At 41.2% G+C, this 23,796-nt stretch overlaps 1 protein-coding gene across 3 annotated transcripts in view; it reads left to right on the top strand.

Moving 5' to 3' along the window:
• Positions 1 to 446: 446 nt before the first annotated feature.
• Positions 447 to 23,796, top strand: part of SLC35B3 (solute carrier family 35 member B3) — a 756,207-nt gene continuing 732,857 nt past the window's right edge. For 2 of the 3 annotated variants that reach the window (XM_044065425.1, XM_044065423.1), the window contains exon 1: positions 448 to 1,026. Coding sequence is in view for 1 of the 3 variants with exons in the window: in XM_044065422.1 (XP_043921357.1) it covers positions 956 to 1,026 (71 nt within the window). In the remaining 2 variants the exon portion in view is untranslated. Of the gene's footprint in view, positions 1,027 to 23,796 lie in introns of all 3 variants that reach the window. The other variant, XM_044065422.1, reaches the window with a different exon arrangement.

Here is a 23,796-nt window from a genome sequence, read left to right as displayed (position 1 = left end):
TGATCTAAATTACAGATCCTCATAATCGTCGATCAAAATGAGCAAAATGCAAAAGCATTTCATTAAACAATGCATGTACAAGAAGGATATCATACATCTTAACTTTCCCCTAGCTTTGTAGAACGTCCCTGATTTTGCCTTGTTCCTCCTAAAATGTTTGAATGTTTGAAATATCGGACTATTGTTGTTTCTTTCGGCTTTTCCAGGTTTGGGGTCGGCACAACGAAACCCCGGTCCGCTAATGATTGGCAGTAGATTTTTACGTGCCGAGTTGCTAACTCTGACGCACAACCTTCAACGAAGGTACGCCCATTCACGCATGTCTACATACAGAAGACGCTCTAGCTGGGAATCGATCAGGACAATATCTTACTGTGAGGCGACAACGCGACCGCAGAACCACCACCGCAATAAATTTCTGCCTATAACAATCAATAATGCAAAGCATTTGAGTTTTATAAGGCTTTGCAATGTACATACATGCAAAACTGCTGTTCTAACTTGCAGAGATAATTTGGGCAATATTTAAATATGTCCCTGATTGTTGCCTTCTTTCTTCAGCAAAGAACTTCAAAAATATTGGAATAACGATGTAAGATAAAACAGTGTAGCGGGTTAACTATCCCTCAACATAATGAAGCATTTTTCACTCGCAGCATCATACTGGACGCTTGCAACCTGTAACCAAACGTCACTTTATAACGAGGTGTGTGGGTGGGGGTGATCGTTCTTCAAGTCTGTAAATGTAAAGTCACCAAACAGGGAAAACAAAGTATCATTAGCTGAGAAAAAGAGCAAGTAACAGCTCTGCAGACCTACTGTTGTTACACGTCACTAGTAGCGGCACATAATCTTCCGGGTGCACGTGGCTAACTTCCTATTTTGTTGCACCTATTTCCGGGTTTAGGCTGCTGTTACATGGCTATGATTATACTACTGGAAAAATGTTGTTTTTATGGACATACAGAGGCTCCGCAGTAGCTCCATGGAGATTTCAGCGGTCCTAGGACGTACTTACGTGACTGGGTATGTTTTTGGTGTAAATTATCTAGTCTATTCTGTAACTGTACTTTGTTCTTCAGCACATTTTATATGCTGTCTAAACAGAACTTTTGCTTTAAAAATCGTGACTGTAATCTGAACAGGTTTTTCTGGTGCACCTAGTGCATTTATTAATCATGAGTGTATTTTTCGAGAACTAGTATAATAATGACAGGAGTTAATGCAGTGTTATTATTTTTTTGAGTTGTACTGGATAATTATTGTGTGGATGCCTCTGGCTTTGAGCTTGATGTTTTTTTCTTTCACATTTCAAATCTGTTATGGATTTTACCAAATGTACATTGTTCCTGTTATGGTGTATTTCAAGTTCTGTCTTAAACATCTTTGTTGCTAAAGAACTGAAGTGTCATCTACATAATTCAGTTGCTTGCTTTTGCTTAAAATGGCACAGCATACATCTGAATACACAGTGTATCAGTGTTCATATTGTACAGAAAGGTGACTCAGAGGTGGGTATGCACAAGCATATATTATCTATCTCCTGCACTAATTGGCAGTTTACCAAAGCTCTGAACTGTCAGTGAGCTGCTTCCTGCGGTCAGGGTACACAGTTTGATTCTTTCCAACTTCATTTGTATACTCTAGGAATCTGAGGAAGTCACTTAACCAGGAAGTGCTCTTGAATCACAGTGAAAAGGGACAGTTTATCCTAGGTTCATAAGTTCATACTAGGCTATCTGCCCTAGGGCATTTAAAAGCCTAGCCAGAGTGTGTGTGGCTTTCACCACCCCTTAGGATGAGAATACTATACCCATTAGTTTGCTGTGCCTCTGCCCAGCAGTGATACAGAGATGATTCCCGGGGTAAACCTACGATCTCCCATCCACTCGTCAAGATTTCTCTTGAACAGAGTCAGTGAGGGGCTCTGCCTCACATGGACTGGGATTCTGTTCCATAGTGTAGGGAGTCCCTGGGTGATGAATCTGTCCCTCCAGCACTTCCCATTTATATCCATGTTGAGGTTTAAGTCTCTTGCTCTCATGGCTCTGGTGGATTTGGATTTTTTGAGGTGGAGCATGTCCATTAATTCCGGGTTGGACATGGCCTTGTATGTCAGGCACAGATCACCTCTGAGCAGACGGTATGCGACTGAATAGAGCTGGAGTTTCTTCAGTCGGGCATCGTATGACATATGTTTGAGCCCCTTTATCCTTTTGGTGAGGAACTTTTGGGGTCTTTCCAACTGCTGCAGGTGTCGGGTAAGGTACATTCGAATGGGGCGTTGTACTCAATCATTGGTCTGATAAGTGAAGAGTACAGGGTACAATGACCTCTCCTGATCTGGATGTGAATCCCTTCATGATCAGGTGGGCAATGTAGAAGGTCTTCCTAACCACTTTGGCAAAGTGAGTGTCAAAAGAGAGGTTACTGTCAACTTGGGTCCCCAGGTCCCTGATAACTTCTTCCGTGTTTAATGGATTACCACCTATGTGGTAATTAGGGGTTACCTTGTTTTTCCCAAAGGGTATGACTATACATTTTTTGGCGTTTAGCTTAAGGCCATGGCTCTGGCACCAGTTTTCCATTTCTATGAGACCTTTCTGGAGGATGTCTGTGTCTGATGGAGTGTCAATTATGGTGCCCAGTTTGCAGTCATCTGCAAATTTTGTCAGCCACAATCCCCCATATGTTTGCCTGCACTTCAGAAAAATAAATGCCGAACAAGAGGGGGCCCAGGACTGAGCCCTGTGGGACACCACTCATGACCGGCTTAGAGTCTGACATGGCACCAGCAACTCTAACCCTGTGTGTTCTGTCCTTGAGCCAGTTTGCAACCCATCTTGTGACATATTGTTTTACATCTAAGCTGGTGAGCTTTTCTATGATGCCCGAGTGGGGTATTGTGTCGAACGCTTTTGCTAGGTCAAGGTAGGCTGTGTGAACTGCCTTACCCTCATCAATGGCCTTAGTGACTGTTTCGAAAAAGTCGACCAAGTTCAAGAGGCAGGATCTGCCCTTGACAAAGCCAAATTGGGTAGGATCCAGTGTCTGTAGGTCCCCAATGTCTTTATTTATGAGTTCCATTATGATCCTCTCCATAGCTTTGCAGACAAGGCTCGTCAAGCTTATGGGGTGGTAATTTCCAGGGTCCGTAGAAGCACCGCCTTTGTGGAGTGGGACCACAGTTGCCGTACACCATTCTTTGGGTACGTATCCTGTAGTAAGGCTAAGATTAAACAGCAGCCTTATGTGTGGGTTTAGTACCTCATTGAGTTCATGTAGCACACAGCCGGGGACACCATCCGGTCCCATTGATGCTGTGTTTTTTGCTTTAGAGAGAGCAGCTCTCACCTGGGCATCTGAGATGTTTGGGAGGCTAGACTCTGGTGGGATAGATATTTCTCCTTTTGGGGGGGGGGGAGAAATTTGCACTGAACCTGTCTGCCAGTATGTTGGCAATATCTGTGGGTTCAGTGATTTTTTTATCATTTTGGACTAATTCTGAGCATATCTGGGAGTTTCCACCCAGGTTTCTAACATAGCTAAAGAAGGCTTTATGATTGTCTTTTGTGTCATTAGCGATTTTTCTCTCAAAGTTGGCCTTGGATGATTTTATGAGTGATCGTAGTTTTTTGCTAGTATTGATCAGAGATGCCTTCCCATTTAGGGATTTTGCTCTGTCATGTAATAGCTTTCTCCTCTTGTTGTAGAGTTTGTTTATGGCTGGAGTCCACCAGACCGGGCGCCTGCCTTTGGTGGAAAGGGTCTTGATTTTATTAGGGATTGCTTGATCCATACATTCCTGGAGGTGCTCGTAGAAGGCATTTGTAAGGGTTTCAGCAGTGTGGGTTGTGGCTTCCACTGGCTCGGGGGCCTTGACGGATACCACTCCAGTCTTAAGAAGTGTGAAGTTTGCTTTTGAGAAGTTCTTCACTGTGGTCTTTTTTGCTGGGGGTGGGGGCGGGATGTGGATCTCCAGTGAGATTAATTTATGGTCTGATCTCACCAATGAGGGATATGCGTCCGGTGTGGAGCATTTTGTCCCCATGTTTGTGATGATCAGGTCTAGTATATTTTCTCCTCTTGTGGGAATGGTGACTAGTTGTTCCATAGCATTTGAGTTTATGAACTCAAGGAACCTTTGGGTTAGGGTGTTGGGGCTTGAGTAATGTTCCCAGTCTATGTTTGGGTAGTTGAAGTCACCCAATATGATGGTGTTTGGAGAGACATTCATACTCTCCAGTGTCTTCAGGAAGGCTGTGTGGGTTTCCTGAGTTTGAGAAGGTGGTTGTGGACTTAACCATCAACAACTAGAAAAAAATTGCTTGCAGAAGAATCCATCTGGCACAATGAATACTTACATAAGCACTGTAATACTTAATACTGTAACAAAATGGTTACTCATCTTTCACAGGCTTTAATGTAAACTGTGACACAGACGATGTGTTTGTGTGTCCTGTGGATATGGATATATACAATTTTTGGTCAGAACATATTGACACGTAATATGCTTATATGTATACTTGTATAATCATAAAATGTTTTCTAAGGTATGAATTGCAAGTAGTAAAATGAATAAGTATGTTATTGATCACTCGTTGTGCACTGATAACACTTCAAGGAGTTGCACATAAAAATCGAGTGTAGTTCTACCTGGAATCATAAAAATAATCCTATGAAATTGGTCACAGGGACCATAATTTGCCTACCTACTTAATAGTTCTTACCACGCTTTTCAAGCACTTAGTCTCCCCCCTGAATCAAGCAGGGGTGTATGCGATGATCATTTACCACCTAGAAGATGACAAAGGCATTCTGTTTAGCAAAGCATTCCTGAAGCTCAGCTGGGCTGTTGGCAGCATCCGTCACTTATGATAGTGTCAGTGTTCTGTTCTAGTAAGCTGTTTAGATCCATGTAGTAAGATTATTTTCTTGTGGAAGGGCTCCTTACCTAGAATTCTGCACAGTTGCTGTTTAAGTAGTATGGGCAGTATTGTACTTTTGTGGTTTATAACTATACATCTAAAAGGCCATCTGCAGTACAGTGTCCAATTCATCTGTGTAGACTGCCATGGCTGACATCATCCATCCATTAATATTCAATGTATGATCTTTCTTACATCTGTACTGGATGGTTTTACAAGTTTCGTTTTGTAAATATTGGTTTAGCTTAGTCTATGCAGAGTGGTTTGCCTGTTTCAGTGGGTGTGGGAAGTTTTTGTACTGGTAACTCACACCGCAAACATTGATGGATATATAACATTTACTGGGAGGAAACTAACATTTTCTAGATGCTGTCGTCTTATGTACACAGCTGCTTTTTTTTATTGCTTGTATTTAGTTTTCAGTGAACAAATTAAGCTGCGGTGATGGGTTAGAGTTACTTTATCCGTGCAAAATAAAACGTGTGTTTATATCTAGCTTTATTTATCAAGAACTTTCATTTTTTATCAGTTCACATGTGTTCCTATTTTATGGACTAATTATCAAGCTTATTAATGTTTCATGGTAATGTTTCTTAACCCTTTGTGTGCCCTCTTTTGACATGTTCTGTGGGTGGGATGTGTCTTTCATAGTCTCTCTTGTTTACGTCCTTGTCATACCTCTCAGCTGTTCGTATTTTTGGTCTCTTTCTCATATCATTTTAGGTTTTCTCGCAAATCACTGGCATCACTAAATATTGACAACAGTTTGAGTTTCAGACTGTATACAGAAAGTGCATGTTAGAACAACACATGCTATTCTAGCAACTTTTTAAGTTTATAAGAGCAATATTTAAAATCTGTCTCTATTTTTGGGCCTTTGTTTCGCCATTACTCGGCTTTCCTGAGAACACTGGAGAATATGAAGGTCTCTCCAAGCACCATTATATTGGGTGACTTCAACTACCCAAACATTGATTAGGAAAACTACTCAAGCCCAAACACCCTTGCCCAACGGTTCCTAGAATTTATAAACTCAAATGCTATGGAACAACTGGTCACCACTCCCACAAGAGGGGAAAACATATTGGATCTGGTCATCACCAACATGGGATCTCTATGTTCCACACCAGAGGTATACCACTCATTGGTAAGATCAGACCATAAACTAATCTCACTGGACATCCAGATTCCGTCCCAACCCCTAGCCAGGAACCACGGTGAAGAACTTCTCAAAAGCAAACTTCACACTTCTCAAAACCAAGGTGGAATCCTTCAAAACTCCCGGGCCAGTGGAAAATACGGCCCAAAATGCAGACTCCTTTACAAAAGCATTATATGGACACCTACAGGAATGCATGGAGCATGCTATCCCAAATAAAACCAAGACTCACTCCTCCAAAGGCAGGAGACCTGTCTGGTGGACCCCGGCCATAAATAAGCTATACAACAGAAGGAGAAAGCTACTACATGATAGAGCAAAATCCCAAAAAGGGAAGGCGTCTCTGATCAGTACTAGTAAGAAACTACGATCCCTCATAAAATCATCTAAGGCCAGCTTCGGAAGAAAAATTGCACAAGACACTAAAGATAATCACAAGGCCTTCTTTAGTTATGTCAGAAACCTGGGAGGCAACTCCCAGATATGCTCTGAGTTAGTGCAAAATGACAAAAAATACACTGAACCCACAGACATTGCAAACATCCTGGCAGAAAGGTTCAGTGCAACCCCCCCCCCCCCCAAAAGAGCAAATGTCTATCTCAACAGAGTGTAGCCTTCGTGAGATCACAGATGCACAGGTGAGAGCTGCCCTCTCCAAAGCAAAAAACACCGCATCAATGGGATCAGACGGTGTCCCAGGCTGCGTCTTACACGAGCTCCAAGAAGAATTAAACCCTCATATAAAGTCACTGTTCAATCTCAGCCTTACTACAGGATATGTACCCAAGGAATGGAGTACAGCAACAGTGGTCCCGGACACTCCACAAAGGTGGTGCCACAACCATAACAGACCCCGGAAACTATCACCCTATAAGCCTGACTAGCCTGGTCTGCAAAGCTATGGAGCGTATCATCATGGAAATCATCAAAGACACTGGGACCCTACCCAATTTGGCTTTGTGAAGGACAGATCTTGCCTCGTGAACCTGGTCGACTTCTTGGAAACAGTTACCAAAGCCATAGATGAAGGGGAGGTAGTCCACACAGCCTACCTGGACCTCGCAAAAGCCTTCGACAAAATACCACACTCGGGCATCATAAATAAGCTCACCAGCTTAAATATCAACCTCTATGTCACAAGATGGGTTACAAACTGGCTCAGGGATAGACCCCACATGGTCAGAATAGCAGGTGCCATGTCAGACTCTAAACCAGTTACAAGTGGCGTCCCACAAGGCTCAGTCCTGGGACCACTCTTGTTCGGTATATATTTCGGCATCATAAATAAGCTCACCAGCTTAAATATCAACCTCTATGTCACAAGATGGGTTACAAACTGGCTCAGGGATAGACCCCACATGGTCAGAATAGCAGGTGCCATGTCAGACTCTAAACCAGTTACAAGTGGCGTCCCACAAGGCTCAGTCCTGGGACCACTCTTGTTCGGTAGGCTAACACGGGTGGACTATGGCTGACCAAGTTCGCAGATGACTGCAAACTGGGTGCCGTAATCGACTCTCCAGCTGACACAAGCATCCTCCAAAAGGGTCTCACGGAGACGGATAACTGGTGCCAGTGCCATGGCCTAAAGCTAAATGCCATAAAGTGCATAGTCATCCCCTTTGGGAAAAAAAAGTGCCCACAAATTACCACATAGGTGGTAATCCATTAAGTACGGAAGAAGTAATTAGGGACTTGGGGACCCAAGTAGATAGCAATCTCTCCTTTGACAATCACGTTGCCAAAGTGGTTAGAAAGACCTTCTATATAGCCCAACTTATCATGAAAGGATTCACATCTAGATCAAGAGAGGTCATTGTGCCCCTCTACTCATCACTTATAAGGCCCATAATTGAATACAGTGCCCCATTTGGGATGTACCTTACCCGACACCTTCAGCAACTGGAAAGACCCCAAAAATACCTCACCAAGAGGATCAAGGGGCTCAAACAGATGCCCTATGCAGCTCGGCTAAAGAAACTCCAGCCCTACTCAGTTGCGTACCACCTACTCAGAGGCGATCTGTGTCTGACGTATAAAGCCATGTCCAATCCAGAATTAATGGACATGCTTCACCTCAGGAAATCCAAATCGCTTAGAGCTACACGCTCCAGGGACTTGAACCTCAGCACAGAAGTAAATAGGACATGCTGGAGGGACAGATTCATATCCCAGAGGCTCCCGTCACTGTGGAACAAAATCCCAATCCATGTTAGGCAGAGCCCCTCACTGACCCTCTTCAAGAGAAATCTTGATGAGTGGATAGGAGATCGTAAGTTTACCCCTGGGATCTCTTCTGTGTCCCTGCTTGACAGAGGTACAGTAAACTAACCTTAAAATGGCTACCTTCTGTGACCTACTATACAGAGGCACAGTCATCTAATCTAAAAGGATGTCGAAAGCCAAACACACTCTGGCTAGGCTTATAAATGCCCTAGGGCAGATAGCCTAGTATCAGCCTATGAACCTATGAACCTGTTACTTTAGTCTTTGTTTAGATTTCTTGTGCTAAGAAGTTAAGGGTTATGATACTTGCACAATCCCGTGTTAGTCATCATCCCTTTATCACATTTGACTCACTTGTTTAATACTGAAAATGGTTATTAAATTGTAACAATTCCAGTAATTTACATTTGTATGACTTTTTTTTTATCACCATCTGCTGGTTTGATCAATGGTGGTATTGCATTGCTTTCCTTTTTGTATTTTTTTTTTTTTTTTTTTTTTTTTAGAAAAAAATCCAGGATAAAGGTAATTTCTCTCAATATAATGGTACTTTTTCTTGTTTTGCCTTGAAATGTTGTTGGAACCTTGATCATGCCTTTGGGTGACTGTAAGTGTCAAGTTGTTTTAACATTTTTTAATAATGTAAGTGAAAGCTATATTTGATGGTCATTTACAGAAAATGTAGATACTGCTGATGTATAATTCAGTTCCATTTCAGCCTCACATCTAACAGTTTTAATCTAAGATGCCTGATTCTATGACTGTTGCCAGGGTTACACACTTCCATATATTGAACATCTTGCATTTTGAATGAAGTTTGTCAGTTGCAGCTTCTGATTCAAACAGAATGTCTGAACTGGCAATTTTTACGTATTTTAATATATATATATATATATATATATATATATATATATATATATAGTGTTTATTAACATGCTGTTTACATACATTGAAGTATGGCTCTTGCCTTTCGTATTGCATCTTGTCAAACACTTTTCTTTGAGCTATTTCTTAACATAATGCCAAACTTTGTTACAGCAAAAACATGATCCATGAGTAGATTAACTATTTTAACAGTAAATTTGGTTAGCTTTTAATGTAACAAAATATAGCTGAATGCCAGACAAGTAATACATTTTAGCAGTAATGAAAAGTAAGCCAGGGTTTAGGTGAGCCAATGGAGATGTATTTTGGTACAGTTTAAGGGGTTAATGGAGCTAGTGTATGAAAAACCCACTTGTAAAGAGAATTAGGGTCTGGTTCCTTTAATTTGAGATAGCTGAATATCTGTGCCTTTTTAATGCCAGGTAAAACTGAATATCTGTGCCTTTTTAATGCCAGGTAAAACTGACTTGCAGGAGTCGTATAGTTTTGGAATTTAAGGAGTTTGGAGGTGTTTCTTTAAGGGAGAGATGGACTGATGTTGAAGTGTTCGTCTCCAAGAACAAAAAGTCCATGATCACAAGTTCCTAATAACATGGTGTTGTAATTGCCTGGACTGGTAAAAGACTGATCAAGACTTTGATCCACCGGTGTAATTCCCGGTGGAAAAAACTTTTCTTAACTCATATATTTCCAAAAGAAAGACCCTTGTTTGGCTCAGTGTTTCACCAGAGGGTACATTTTTAAAGACTGCTGATACTCATATGCTCCCAAAATACACACACATGCTGAAAAGGCTGCCAAATGTAACTCCTTTCACTTGTTGTTACCTTTTAGTAAACTTTTGGCAAAGTCAACCTGTTTTGTGTTTTGCACAATAAAAAACTTAAAAATAATAATATTAAAAAAAAACTTTATTGGCATCACCATTGAAAACAATACAGCAGTAGTCATGACAGCATACCTTCTCGCAATATAAAATCACTTGAAACAACATAGCAGCCATTAAATGAATGACTATGTGATTACCACTAAGTGTCTGTAGAGGAAACCCTATCAGTAGGCCCCTGGCTAAGCAAGAAGCCAATTCTTTAATAATTACCATTTAACCAACAGAGTACCTGTAGCATATGTGTTAAGACCCACCCTGAGTAAGGTTTAGCAGCTGCCGATTCCAAGGCTATTACCTCTTTTAATAAACATTCTCACCAACAGAGTTAGGCTTTTCCACCTTTTGATAAAGCATTTTTAGCAAGCAATAGCAACACATTTAAAGCAGCCCACAGGAGATTGGTTGACTCTCCCATGCTCGCACATAACAAAAAAAAGTTTGGGAGTCAATGGGAACTGCTGTCCTGCTATGTAATGTACTGCCGCTGCCACGTGAACATGAGCTTTAAACAGACAAAGTCCCAAGCAATCCTAAAAAAGGTGTTGCAGCTTCTCTTAAGGTTGTTTCTCCACATCTCCAATGTGCTGAAGACCCCTGCGGGTAAAGCCTTGACAAGTAATGAAGTATAAAAAAAATTGGAAAGATAGTGCCATCCATAAAAATCTGTAATGCCTAGACTAGTAGCATATTTAGGAACCAGCTGGAGGGGCAATCCATTCCTCAAAAGGGACTTTCTAGGCATCAACCTAAAATGGTAGCCTGTAGCCTAAAGCCTTCTGACAGTAGCAAACACCCAGCTGTAGTAATCTTTTTTTTTTAAACGGAACAATCCTGCCTGTAGACTAGTCTTCAGGAATCTGTTTACCTGTGTCCAACTGATTAATGGTGGTGAGGCATTCCCCCTAGGTTGATTCAGGTTATTAACCTGGTTCTGTATTCTCTAACCTACCAAGCAAGGCTCCAGCTGAGTCTCTTGCCCCAGAGGTTCCCACAGATTGCTACCAAGATAAAACATGTCTATCTTTTTGTAGCTGCTCCCAGTATTGAAGTTCTGAATGCTTATTTAGTTCCTATGAAGTCTCATGTGTACAGATTGAAAGGGGAAGGAATGTCTAAGCGAACTGTCTCTCTCTATCCCAGCAGAGGGCATTCCAAGAACCACTATTACATTTTATATAGGGCTTGTATGATGCCAGATGAATATTTCTTTACATTATCATTTTATGTTTTCAGCCCCTCAAATATTCCTGAGCTGCCCCCCAGCTGTGATAATCCTTAAACCCCGGTAAATTCAGCCATGTTAATATACATCTCCAGATCAGAGAGGCCGAAGCCCCCTTCCCATCCTGAGTGACAGTAGGAACATGCCATATTGCCCTGAGCCCAGACAAAGTTCATAATTATGTTAAGGGTCCTGGCCAGTGTCTTACTGGAAAGTGATTCTAGTAAACCCCATATCTGGTAAAGAAACAGTGGCAGAATAAATCACGTCACTGCCTGGATTCTCTGAGGGAGATGATAGACATATTAATGTCTGTCTGCTGATCAATGAGCCAATTTTATTCAGCAGTACACTCGGGTTACATTGAATAGTTTGATGCAGAGAAGATGCAAATATCAATCCCAATTTTTTTTATTTATTTAACATTTGTTTACCGGTAAAGTCGGACTTGGAACAAGCCAATTTTCAGTGGAGGCCCTGGGAGAAACACTCCAGAAGACACATGTCTTTGTAACTTGGGAGGAAACTCGAGCACCCGAAGGAAACCACATGAATGCAGGGAGGACATGCAGACGCCACATAGAATGCACCCCAGTTGAGAACTGAACTGGAGAACCTCTTGCTGTGAGGCAACAATGCAAACTCTGCACCACTGCGCTGTCCATATACTTTGTGACCTTGGTTTACCAAAAATGGTAAGTCTTGTTTGTCATCTGTTGACTGGGAGTAATTTATACATAAGACCTGAGATTTCTAGACATTCATTTTGTACAGTTTACCTTCATGTGTGCGTATTGCACAAGGGCGAACAGCAATTGTCCGAAAGGCCGTTTGTAAAGTTTGCACATTGACATTTGCTCATTGCACATTCGGCATTTTGGGGTGGATTGCACTATAGTGGGGATCGGAAAATGGTCCCTTCCCCACTGTAGTGCGATCTCGGAGTTAGAATATTAAAGTAGGGGAGGTGTGTGTGTGTGTGTGTGTGTGTGTGTGTGTGTGTGTGTGTGTGTGTGTGCAGTTTTTTTCCGATATTTATGTTAAAAAATCAGCGAATCTACTTTCCGATTTGCTGATTTTCGAACATGTAAAATTGTCGCTGTTATGACTTTCATGGTTACGATTTACTCATATGAGCAATCGCACCAGTGTGATTCAGTGTTGTAAAGGTAAACTATTTTCTACCCCACTATGTGCCAAACTTCTGCAGTATGCTAACACCCTAGTACAAGTCCACCTCAGGGTTAGTTAAATATAGGCAAAGATTGTCAAGATATAATGATGGCTATAATCTACACCTTGTATCTTGTATACACTAATTATAGAATTCCTAAGCCTGTTCACCATGATCCCCAAATATCGATTACAGAGTATGGGAGACAATGGGCTACCCTAAGTACCTTGATTTGTTGTGGAAGGGTGAAGAATGATGACCATCCAATGTTATTGTAGCTGAGGCATCAGCATAAAGATTCTAGACCATTCTGATTCTTTGTAAACCCTATTTTCTGCAGGATCACAATCAAAAACGGTCAATGAATGCACTATGTCAAATGCATTTTTGGCATCAAGACTAATCACTGCTTGAGGGTTTTGGATCTTTTCCTTAAGACATGCCTTCTGCATATTGCTATGACTTTGTATGCCCTGGTAAAAAAATCTGGGTGGATGTTTGGAGGAAAGCCTTTTGACAAGTCTTGCTGCTAAAATAGACATGAATATGCCATAGTCATGGTTCATTACTAGTATAGGTCTGTGGGAGCTGGGGGATAATGGGTCTTTATCAGGCTTTAATATTAAGGATATTACTGCTTGGCACAGCAAGAGGTTCTCCCGTTCGATTCTCGGCTGGAGTGCCTTCTGTGTGGAGTCTGCATGTCCTCCCCGTGGTTGGCTGGGCATTCGAAAGACATGCGTAAATGGGTGTGCCTTCATTGAAGGTTGAACGTCGAGCTGGCACCTCGGCGTTTGTCAAAATCTACTGCCAATCATTAGCGGACCAGAGTTCCGCTGTGGCGACCCCTAACTGGGAAAAGCCGAAAGACAACAACAACTGCTTGGCACTAAGACAGTGAAGAAAATATTTTATGTTTGAGAAACACTGTGTGCCTGCTGCTTAAAATCTTCCATGGCATCTTTTGAAGTGGCTTCTGTGTACATTGCAATATGTTTGCTATACCTCATACAGGGTTAAACCTGATTTTGGTAGTAGTCTTTGGTTTATTGTATACACAAAACATTCTGTTTCTCTGGTTCTGTCACCTCATAAAAACTGCCAGAATTCTGCCAGCATTTATAGCTGTAACATACATTTAGATAAGCTTTCATTTTTAACTTAATTTATTTTATGAAATTCAAATTGTTTCACTCATTTTCTAAGCCACTTCTGGTGAGGGTCGCTGTGCTAACAGACTGAACTGAGTAGCCCAGTCTTTTGTACTACTAGTAACAGCCTCTGCTCATTTTGTGAGCTCCTGCCAGCTGACAGTTGTAATGTAATATGTCCTAGATCTGTTATGTGGCATAGGTTCATAAGTAAATAATAGGAAAATCAGACTATTATATGCCTAGTCATTATCCAGATAGAGAGAATCAAACTCTGTACCTTGTGTCTGTGAGGTAAACTTCATAACCATTATACCAGTCCCTGACCACTTCCATCCTACCTAGTACGCCTCTTGTCAGAGGCACTCTCAGCTGATTGCTGTCAGTATGACTATGCAGAGACTGTTCTCAGAGATTCTCCCAGATGGTTTTCCCACTGAGAGTAAGCCCATGTTCCCGAATCTCTTAGCAGAGCGATGTCATTCTGTTGCTTGCATTTTTGATTTTCTCCTTTTGGTCAGAACTCAAACATCATGATTTTAGGTATAGATGGAAGACATAGATTGATAGGTGAAGTGAGAGCTTCTTTTGTTACACAGCTCTTGTGTTACCACCACAGCCTGGTACTACCACTGCAGCTATCTGCTAATCCGTCTTCCGCTACTAAGCTTTACTCATGAACACGATCTCAGTACTTAATCTCCTTTATTTAAGGTAACCATTCCCCTTGGAACAATGGGAGTCCTTGGTGGTCTAGTGGTTAGGATTCAGTGCTCTCACAGCTGCGGCCCGGGTAAGATTCCTGGTCAGGGAAGCTTCAATGCATTTTTCTTTGCTGGGAAGGAAAAGTTAGTTTGCTTTTTAATTGTTGTATTTTGTATTACTTTATTGCCTTTTTATATTTTGAATACTGTGATTTGTTTTCTTTACCTTGTGTTTTACTTGTATTCTGCTTTTAACTACATATTAAAACTTCAAAAGAGACCACAGCTCTGTCTGTTGTGAGTCAGGCAGAAATTAGAATAGATCAATTAAGGACTCGTGCATAAGATAGAAGAGGTCACTTAAGGTTAATAATTTGTGAACTGAGGGGGTGGATGTAGGAACTATACCTTCTATTTAAGGGGTAAAATAAAACCTTTCAGAGCTTTACTAGAAAAGCTCACCAGACTCTGCTACACTTTGCTGTGAAGGAAAGGTTAGTTTGCTTTTTATTTGTTGTATTTTGTATTACTTTATTGCCTTTTTATATTTTGAATAGTGTGATTTGTTTTCTTTACCTTGTGTTTTACTTGTATTCTGCTTTTAACTGCATATTAAAGAGAAATTTTTTCCCACCTACCTGCTTACTGTTGTGTTCTTAAATACCACTGTCTTTCTAGTTGCCTCCCTCTTAAGTTAATTTGACCATATATCTCATTTCCTCTCTGCTTTCACTGGCTTGTGTGCGTAAGCACAAAGTTATCATTTAATGAAATCGCTCTCCTTCAACTATTTAAATTTATTGGCCATCCTACTGTATTCCATAGTACCAGAATACAAAAGTGACCACCCTCTTTCAATCTGTCTTGCTGTTTTAAAAATAGTGACTCACCACTAAAACTGACAGGTAAAACTTAAGTTGCCTACTTTCACATCTAACTTCTCTAGTGCACACTGTAGTGTTTAGGATAAACCTTTTTTTTTTTCATCTTACCTTTAAGCATCCCTGTGACTAGCACTTGCTCTAATACCTGCTGGAAAGCACTAGGAAGCCTTAAACTGATACAAGCACTCAACTCTCCTTGTTAATAAGGAGAAATTAATCGTAGGCACCAAACAGCCTATAATTGCAAAGTACCTTGCTAAGGCAAGGGAAAACAGCTCCTGTACTTTATAAAAAAAAAAACACCAAACCAGGCATGTCCAAGGGTCAGCTTCTGGTGATTTCTCTTGTCCACCTGTTGAATCTGGGCATACTGGGGCAATGCAGCAATTGTCTCATGTACACAGACAACCCTCTCCTGCTACCACCCAACACTGCAACCTATGAGAGATGCACTTACATAGCCAAACTGGAAGCAAAGCTCTCTCCACCCAAGGTTGTGCTAGACAGTCAAGAGGAGAAGGTTAACACCCGCACTACACCTCAAGCAACACATAGCCCTTCTAAACGCACACCACCAACACCCACGCAAGCAACATTAAATCCACATATGCGGAGGCCCTTAACTGTAACCTGCCCAAGCAACAATGACCTCCGAAGCTGAAATGCAAACAAACACCAAACACCAATCCCAACCAAAGTGTCACATAGCTCACAACACCAATGTGCCACCCAGCAACAGCCCGTAAGGCAAGACAATGTACCTAACACTTTAGTCATAGGTGACTGTATAGTCAGGCACACTGATGTCCCACTCACCAGGCTGAACAAGGAGAAAATTACAGTCAGTTGGCTGTCGGGTGCCAGGATCCACCACATAACGCATGCACTCAAGTCACTCCACAACAAGTACAAATATGACTCTGTTATTGTCCACGTTGGAGTGAATATCTTGAGACGTACCTCCCTGGACTACATGAAAAGAGACATGGAAGAGCTCTCGGATCATGTGGCCCAAGCAGGTATGACCCTAGCCCTGAGCAGCATCCTGCCTTCACCCAGAATGATACAACAGTATAAGGACAAAATGATTGCCTTCAGCAATTGGCTAAGCTTCTGGTGTCATTCAGAGGGGATCCAGTATCTGTCTGCCTGGGATGACATGATCGACAGACCACGATGCTTTGCCAGAGATGGTCTGCACCTGTCGCCCCTGGGATTCAGGTTACTGGCTATGGCTCTTGCCACCCCTATAGTGCCTTTTTTAGGCAAAGTTCAAAGGACAAAACCACCACCGTGACAGGTAGAAGCATGCAAATTCTGAAGGTAATGCTACTCAATGCTAGAAGTCTAAACCTCAACATGCACTCTCTTTCTCTCTCTCTAGGTACTCCTAAAAATGTAGAACATCGATATCTGTGCAGTAACTTGAGACCTGGTTCAAGGCTCCAGAGAGCACCCTTACATTACCAGGCTACAACTCTTACCACACTTTTCTGCCACCAAACCAGGACTGAAACACTAAAGGTGGAGGAGTGTCCATATTCACCAAGGATATTCACACCACCAGGCTAGTTGCCTAACACAATGTGTCTGAAATTCTCCAGGTGCAACTAACACTAGGTAAGACTGCAATCCAAATTGTAGCTTGCTACAGATCCCCCATCATGACCCAAGATTCTCACTACACCTTTCATTAACTGGGAAAACTACTTGTGTACCTACACCTTTGCTCAACGGTTCTTGGAATTCATAAATTCCAACGCCCTGGATCAACTAATCCATAGTCCCACCAGGGGCTCCAATACCTCCATAAAAAACTTCTCCAAAGCCAATTCATGCTACTCCAGTCAGAAGTGACAAACTTCATGACACACATGCAGACTGGAATTGAAAGTTTGACTGCTGAATCCTACACTAAGGCACTGTACGAGCACATCCACTCATGTATGAATCGTGCCATCCCAAATAGAACCAAGATGCTCTCCTCCAAAAAAAAAAAGGAAGCCAATCTGGTGGTCCCCTTCCATAAACAAACTTTACAACAAAAGGAAGAAACTGTTGCAGAAAAGAGAAAAATCCCAGGATGCAAAAAACTCCCTTACCAGCCTCAGTACGAAGCTGAGATCCCCTCCTAAAATCCTCCAAAGCTAGTTATGAAAATAAAATTGCCAAAGATTCCAAAGACAACCACAAGACATTCTTTAACTATGTCAAGAATCTAAATGGCAATGCTCAGATCTGCTCTGAGCTACAACAGAATGGCATTAAATGTACTGATCCCAAGGATATTGCCAATATCCTGGCAGATCAATTCAGTGCCAACTTCACCCCATAAACGGCCCATCTCAATACCGGAAGATTGCCAAATTCCGGTCATAACAGCCACACGGGTAAAAAATGCACTCTCCAAAGCTAAGAGTACAACATCCATGGGACCAGATGACATCCCGGGCTGTTTATTACATGAACTACAAAATGAACTGGAACGTCACCTAGGTGTATGTTTAATCATAGCCTCACCTCAGGCTTCGTGCCCACTGAGTGGTGCACAGCTGCAGTTATCCCACTCCACAAGGGGGGATCCACCTTGGATCCCGGGAACTACCGCCCCATCAGTCTGACGAGCCTGATATGCAAGGCCATGGAATGTATTATCATGGAACTTATAAGCAAAGACATTGGCAACCTTCAAACACTGGACCCCACTCAGTTTGGGTTTGTGAAGGGCCGGTCTTGTCACCTGAACCTTATTGACTTCTTTGAATCAGTCTCCAGAGAGGTGGATGAGGGTAAGGCGGTCCACACAGCCTATCTGGAACTCGCCAAGGCCTTTGACACCATCCCCCACTCTGGAATCATAGATAGACTTACTAAGTTGGACATTAATCTTACGTCACTTGATGGGTTGCCAACTGAATTACTGACAGAACCCACACTGTGAAAGTAGCCGACTCCAAATCCAGCTCCAGACAAATGGAGTACCTCCGGGTCCAGTCCTGGGACCACTCTTGTTTGTCATCTACTTCTCTGAAGTACAGGTCAACACTAAGGGACTCTGGCTAACAAAGTTTGAAGATGACTGCAAACTGGGAGCCATTATTGAATCCCCAAATGATGTGGATACTCTACAAAAGGGCCTTACAGAAACAGATGATGTATAATTATCCTTTTTGGGGAAAAAACACGTACCTGTGAATTACCACTTAGGTGGCAGTACACTAAACACGAAAAGTGTGATAAGAGACTTAGGGACACAGGTAGACAGTGGTCTCCCCTTCGATAACCACATCGCCGCAACAGTCAGGAAACCTTCTATGTGGCACACCTCATCACTAAGGGCTTTTCATCCAGAAAAAAAGAGGTCATTGTCTCACTGTACTCGTCCCTCATTAGACCCATTATAGAATACAACGCCCCGTTTGGTATGTACCTCTCAAGACATCTGCAACAACTGGAAAGGCCTCAGAAATACCTCACTGGAAAAATCACAGGCCTAAAGCAGATGCCCTACGCTGACTGCCTTAAACTCCAGCTATACTGTGTCGCATATCATCTACTCAGAGGCGATCTCTGCTTAACATACAAGGCCATGTCAAACCCAGAGCTGTTGGACATGCTACACTTAAAGCAGTCCCAGTCCCTCAGAGCCACATGCTCCAGGGATCTAAACCTTGTCATCACAATAAACAAAACATGCCGGAGAGATAGGTTCCTGACCCAGAGACTCCCCAGACTCTGGAATAGACTGCCCATACATGTCAAGCAGAGTGCCTCTTTGGCCCTATTCAAAAGGAGCCTTGATGATTGGATGGAAATTCACCCCGGGGATCACGTCAGTTGCCCTGCTAGACTGGGGTCCAAGGAAGTAAATAGTGTGGGAAGAAATAGCCAGGGAATTGTTATGGCTAGGCTTGTATAGACCCTAAGGCCAATAGCCTAGTACCAACCTATGAACCTCTCACCTGCTGAGATCAGTCCCTTCCTTTCTGGGAGGGAACAGTCCTTTGATTTGGAGATACTGATTTTTTACCTCGGCATCTTTGCCACTTCAGACTTGGCTGCGAGTTGCTGTAGTGCATGATGGAGACTGCAGTAACTTCACAATAAGAGGACATCATCTCAGAGTAACAAAGATGCAGTCCTCATGTTCCCAAGCTTCATACTGTTTGTCTGTGCTGCACCTTTGTGTTCTGACTGTGAAAGTCACAAAGGGAAGGGAGATGAGACATACTATAGTGTTTTCAAAATAATTGACTTGGATGAGTAGCAGCCATTTTGGGGAGGGATGTCTGTTGTTTGACAGCTTTTAAAAGCCTTAGTCATTGACTTGTGTTACATCCATGACTGCCAGAATTGCATAATGCGAGTGATAGAATGACCTGACAAGTTTTTTGATGGTGATGCATTAGCCAAAGTGAAGGAAACAATAGTACATGGCTGCATTGTGAGTTCATTTGAATGCAGTTATTGTTTCAAAAAAAATTTTTTATATATATATTTTTTTGGCTCCCCAAGGTTTTATACTGGGGCCTATATTGTTCGTATTTGTAGGTGATATATTTCCTAACATCAGAGAGCAGTCTACTGTTAAGTTTTCTGCCCATATATTAGCTGAAAAAGGAATGTTTTTGGATAAATAAAATAGTTTTTATGACATTAAGTCTTTAAGGTAGCAGGGTTGTTCCATTGTTCTTGTAGAGCTGCTTTCTCTTCAGTATTGAGATTATAAAATGATGCTGTGTCCCTTGTAGACTTTAGATGATGTCATGTTCATGCACATTAATAAAATTTCCATAGCGAGATTGTGTGATTGGGAAAGGGGTTGTCCTGATGAACTGAAGTGAGTACTGCTTTAAGATATGAAAACTGCTGAATGAAGATGACGCATAGTGGGAGACCTTTGGATATAGTTAAAGGCTCAATCAGACAGATTTTATGTGATTTGCAATCTAATGGAAGAATTATGAAGGATCTTTCTGATTATTTAAATGTGATCTATCCAGTGATACCTATATTTAAAGGCTAGCCAAAAATACATAAAAACCTAACTGATCCTCCTGTGCATCCCGTGGATATTCAAAGCCTTATTACGATGATACCAAATGAATATGGTTTAAAGGCACTTAAAGAATATCTTATGAAGATCAGTGGTTATAATGAAAACAAAGTTTGATTTGTACTCTTAAAAGAATTAGTCTTGAAACATAATATGTTTGATAGGGAGCTATATCTACAACAATGTGGAGTAGCTATGGGGACCCCATGTGCCAACAGTTATGCCAGTTTTGTGTTGGCACATTGGGAAGATATCCATATCCTACATAATAATCCGTTTCATCTGAACCTGATATTATATCAGAGATTTGTCAATGACATATATTGTGTATGGAAAGGAGATACAGATGAACTGCAGAAGATTTCATGAATACATGGAATGAACCACTGATTTTCTTAAAATTCACCAGGCAGCAAGATTATGCATGTATTGATTTTCTTGACGTATATTTACAAGCTTGTTTAGGAAGACTTGCTGGAAGAATATTATTCTCCCCAACTCCAGCATGCATCACTGACATTCATCGGAATATATTGAAGGGAAATTTTTAAAAACTTCTAGACTTCATACGAATGAGGAAGACTTTACAAATGCCATACAGTGTATAGGAGAGCTCTTTGAATAGAGAGGATATGACCCTCAGGAAATAGAAAAAATGTCAAATTATATTAAAACTACCAGGGATGGACAAGGAAAACCGTATCTATCTGAATGATACACAGGGATCAAACAGAATAAAACCCAGTGACAGAAATGAGAATGGTGTTGACCTACACCCACAGCATTGTATATTTGTGAAATCATATGGAACAATTGAAAAATTCTTAACTACCGATGAAGAACTTTAAAGGATAATGGGTGAGAAGCTGCATTGTGGATTTAGAAACAGTTAATTGAAGCAACGTCTGTGTAATGATTTGTATAAGACAGGCGATATTACTTCATGCCATCTTAGCACACATCCATGTCAACACTGGATGTGGCAATTTCTGGGTAATGATTGGTATAAGACAGGAGATAATATCTGAAGCCATCATAGCACCCACCCATGTCGACATTCGACATGTTGCAGGTTCATTTCAGCAGTGGCGGAGTATATACATCCAACTCTTGGTAAGAAATGCGTGTTCAAATTTTATGCAGATTGCACCACCTGAAATGTGGTATATCTGGCCACTTGTGACTCTTGTGAAAGTTTTTATGTGGGAAAAACCACGAGGCAACTAAAGGGGAGCATTTTAAAGCATACAAATGATATTAGACTGGCTGGCCTTAAGAACCCTTTAATGAAACACATCAGTGAGAACGCAGGGCATAAATTTAATTTTAGGGTCTTGCAGATCTTAAGATTAAGTCTGAAAGGAGGAAATAATAATGTTGAAACTAGCAGAAATGTTATGGATAGGAAACTTACAAACTTATAAATTTCTGGGACTTGATATGAATTATCCCCTGTAACCAGCCTTAAAGGAGCATAGAGCGAAGAGGCATAATTGATTGGAAAGGAAATGATATAATTTATAACTATAGATTTCATATGGATGCTGGCCTGCAGCTAACCCGCTGACTGGCTATTATCTCAGACATGAAGAGCGGACCATGGAAGATTGAAGTAGATCTGAAGAAGGATCGGTGTCATTGATCCAAAAGTGCTTATCTTTTTATGTCTTAAGTTAATTCTTTTGTTAACTTTTAAATACTGATCTGGCTGTGGTGATTTTTTATGTCGCTGTATATATGTATACATGTGTGTGTAATATATATATATATATATATATATATATATATATATATATATATATATATATAAATAATAAATTACAGTTTGCACGTTTTCCTCATTCTTCTGTGGGGTTCCTTCATCTTCCAAATATTTTGGGAGTGTTTCCACCTCAAACCCACTGAAAGTGCCTGTCCGGGGAAATGTTGTAGACCAACCACTTCAGGCATCAGCTGTGATGAGGTAGGAGAATGTGCATCACAGAATGCGCACCGTGTCAGAGCTAGCCACTCAAACAGTGTAAAATTTCCTCTAGGTGATTTGGGCACATTGACTAATAGGGCAAAAACTGGCATGGATATTTGTCAGTGAATGCCTGCCATGAAGTCCAGCAGCCTTGGCAGTGTCCAGGTGCTAAGCTTTGGTTTACTAGGGATAGCTGTGTTTGATATAAAACAATACAACCTGACAAACATGAGCTGAAGAGTGTTAAATTGAATGAAGATTCACTGACATGATGCAGCTTGGATGTGGATGACATAATGATCATGTAGAGACTGGACATTCTGTGTAGCCACGAGACAAGATTGAATGTCACTGCAACATGACCGTTTCTCTTAAGATACAGAATCTACTATTGACGGGGATGACATGCTAAAAATGATGTGGAAATTGTGAGATTCAGATTGAGCCTTTTCAAGTCACGGATGTCATCACAACTGGTTACAGACTCATGGCAAGCCAACTCAAGTGTGAAGGCATAATCTCTCCCGATATTCCATGTGAAAAACTGAGCAGCAGCCCAGCCAGATAGAATTATCTACAAAATTCTATGTCATTGTAAATATTCTAATCCACGGGCTTGTTTTACAAATCTAGGAAAACTGTGTTGTATGCTGTCTTCAAAACTGTAACCACAGTGCACCCTGCTGGAAGAAAGCCGATGAGCAAAGAATTGTATAACTGTGTTTGATTTCAAGCTCTGAGACAGGATGTCTGGTTTTGAGTTTCTTTCTATTGTTTTAAGACAAAGAAAATTGCTAGGTTTCACATGTGAAGTGTCTTTTATTGCTGTGACTTCCTGGAAGCTGTAAAAATGTTAAGTTCTAAGTTCTGTGAGCCTGGGAAACCTCAACAGGGTTGTCAAGAGTAATGTAATCTGAAATGACTTAGCAGTACTGTGTATTATCAATTTAAGGGCTATTTCAGAAAGAAAGAATAGCATTTTGTATCTTGTCTTGGCTCTAGTAAGAACATCCACTCACCAGCACTTGTTTGATCTGTATGTAAGTAGCATTAAGAACAGTGGTTTCTCCTAAAGTTAAGATAGGAATTTAGCCAGATTAGTCTAGTTGTTTTCTAAATTTCTCAGGCTATCCTACTTGGAGTATTTCCTGTGATTACTGAACTGTATAATGTTATTGTGTTGACGTAATAAGTACTGTTTTGTGTTTTTTTATTTATTATTAAATATTTTTAAACCTTTCAACTGTGGCTGTTTTGTGTAGAGATAATTTAAGCTCTAGAGTACTTTTATGTATTTGTTGATACTGTACAAAGCCAGTGCGATAGCCTTGCTGTTCGTTACACTTACTAATTGGATAATAATAATATTGCACAGTAAAATTGGACACCGTTTTTATAAGGGCCTTATTAGTAGCTGGTAAGAGTAGTTAGTGGCAGTGATTACTAACTTATAGCCTGGGCAGGAGGGGGCATAACTGGAGAACCTGTGCCAGCCTTCCCCAGGAGTGTCTGTGTTTATATGTAAACCAAATCTCAAAGTGTCTGTGTGTCA

This window comes from Protopterus annectens, chromosome 3.part0, assembly GCF_019279795.1.
Source record: "Protopterus annectens isolate FY-2018-M chromosome 3.part0, PAN1.0, whole genome shotgun sequence".
Lineage (NCBI taxonomy): Eukaryota > Metazoa > Chordata > Ceratodontiformes > Protopteridae > Protopterus > Protopterus annectens.
This window is presented reverse-complemented; position numbering and strand designations above follow the sequence as displayed.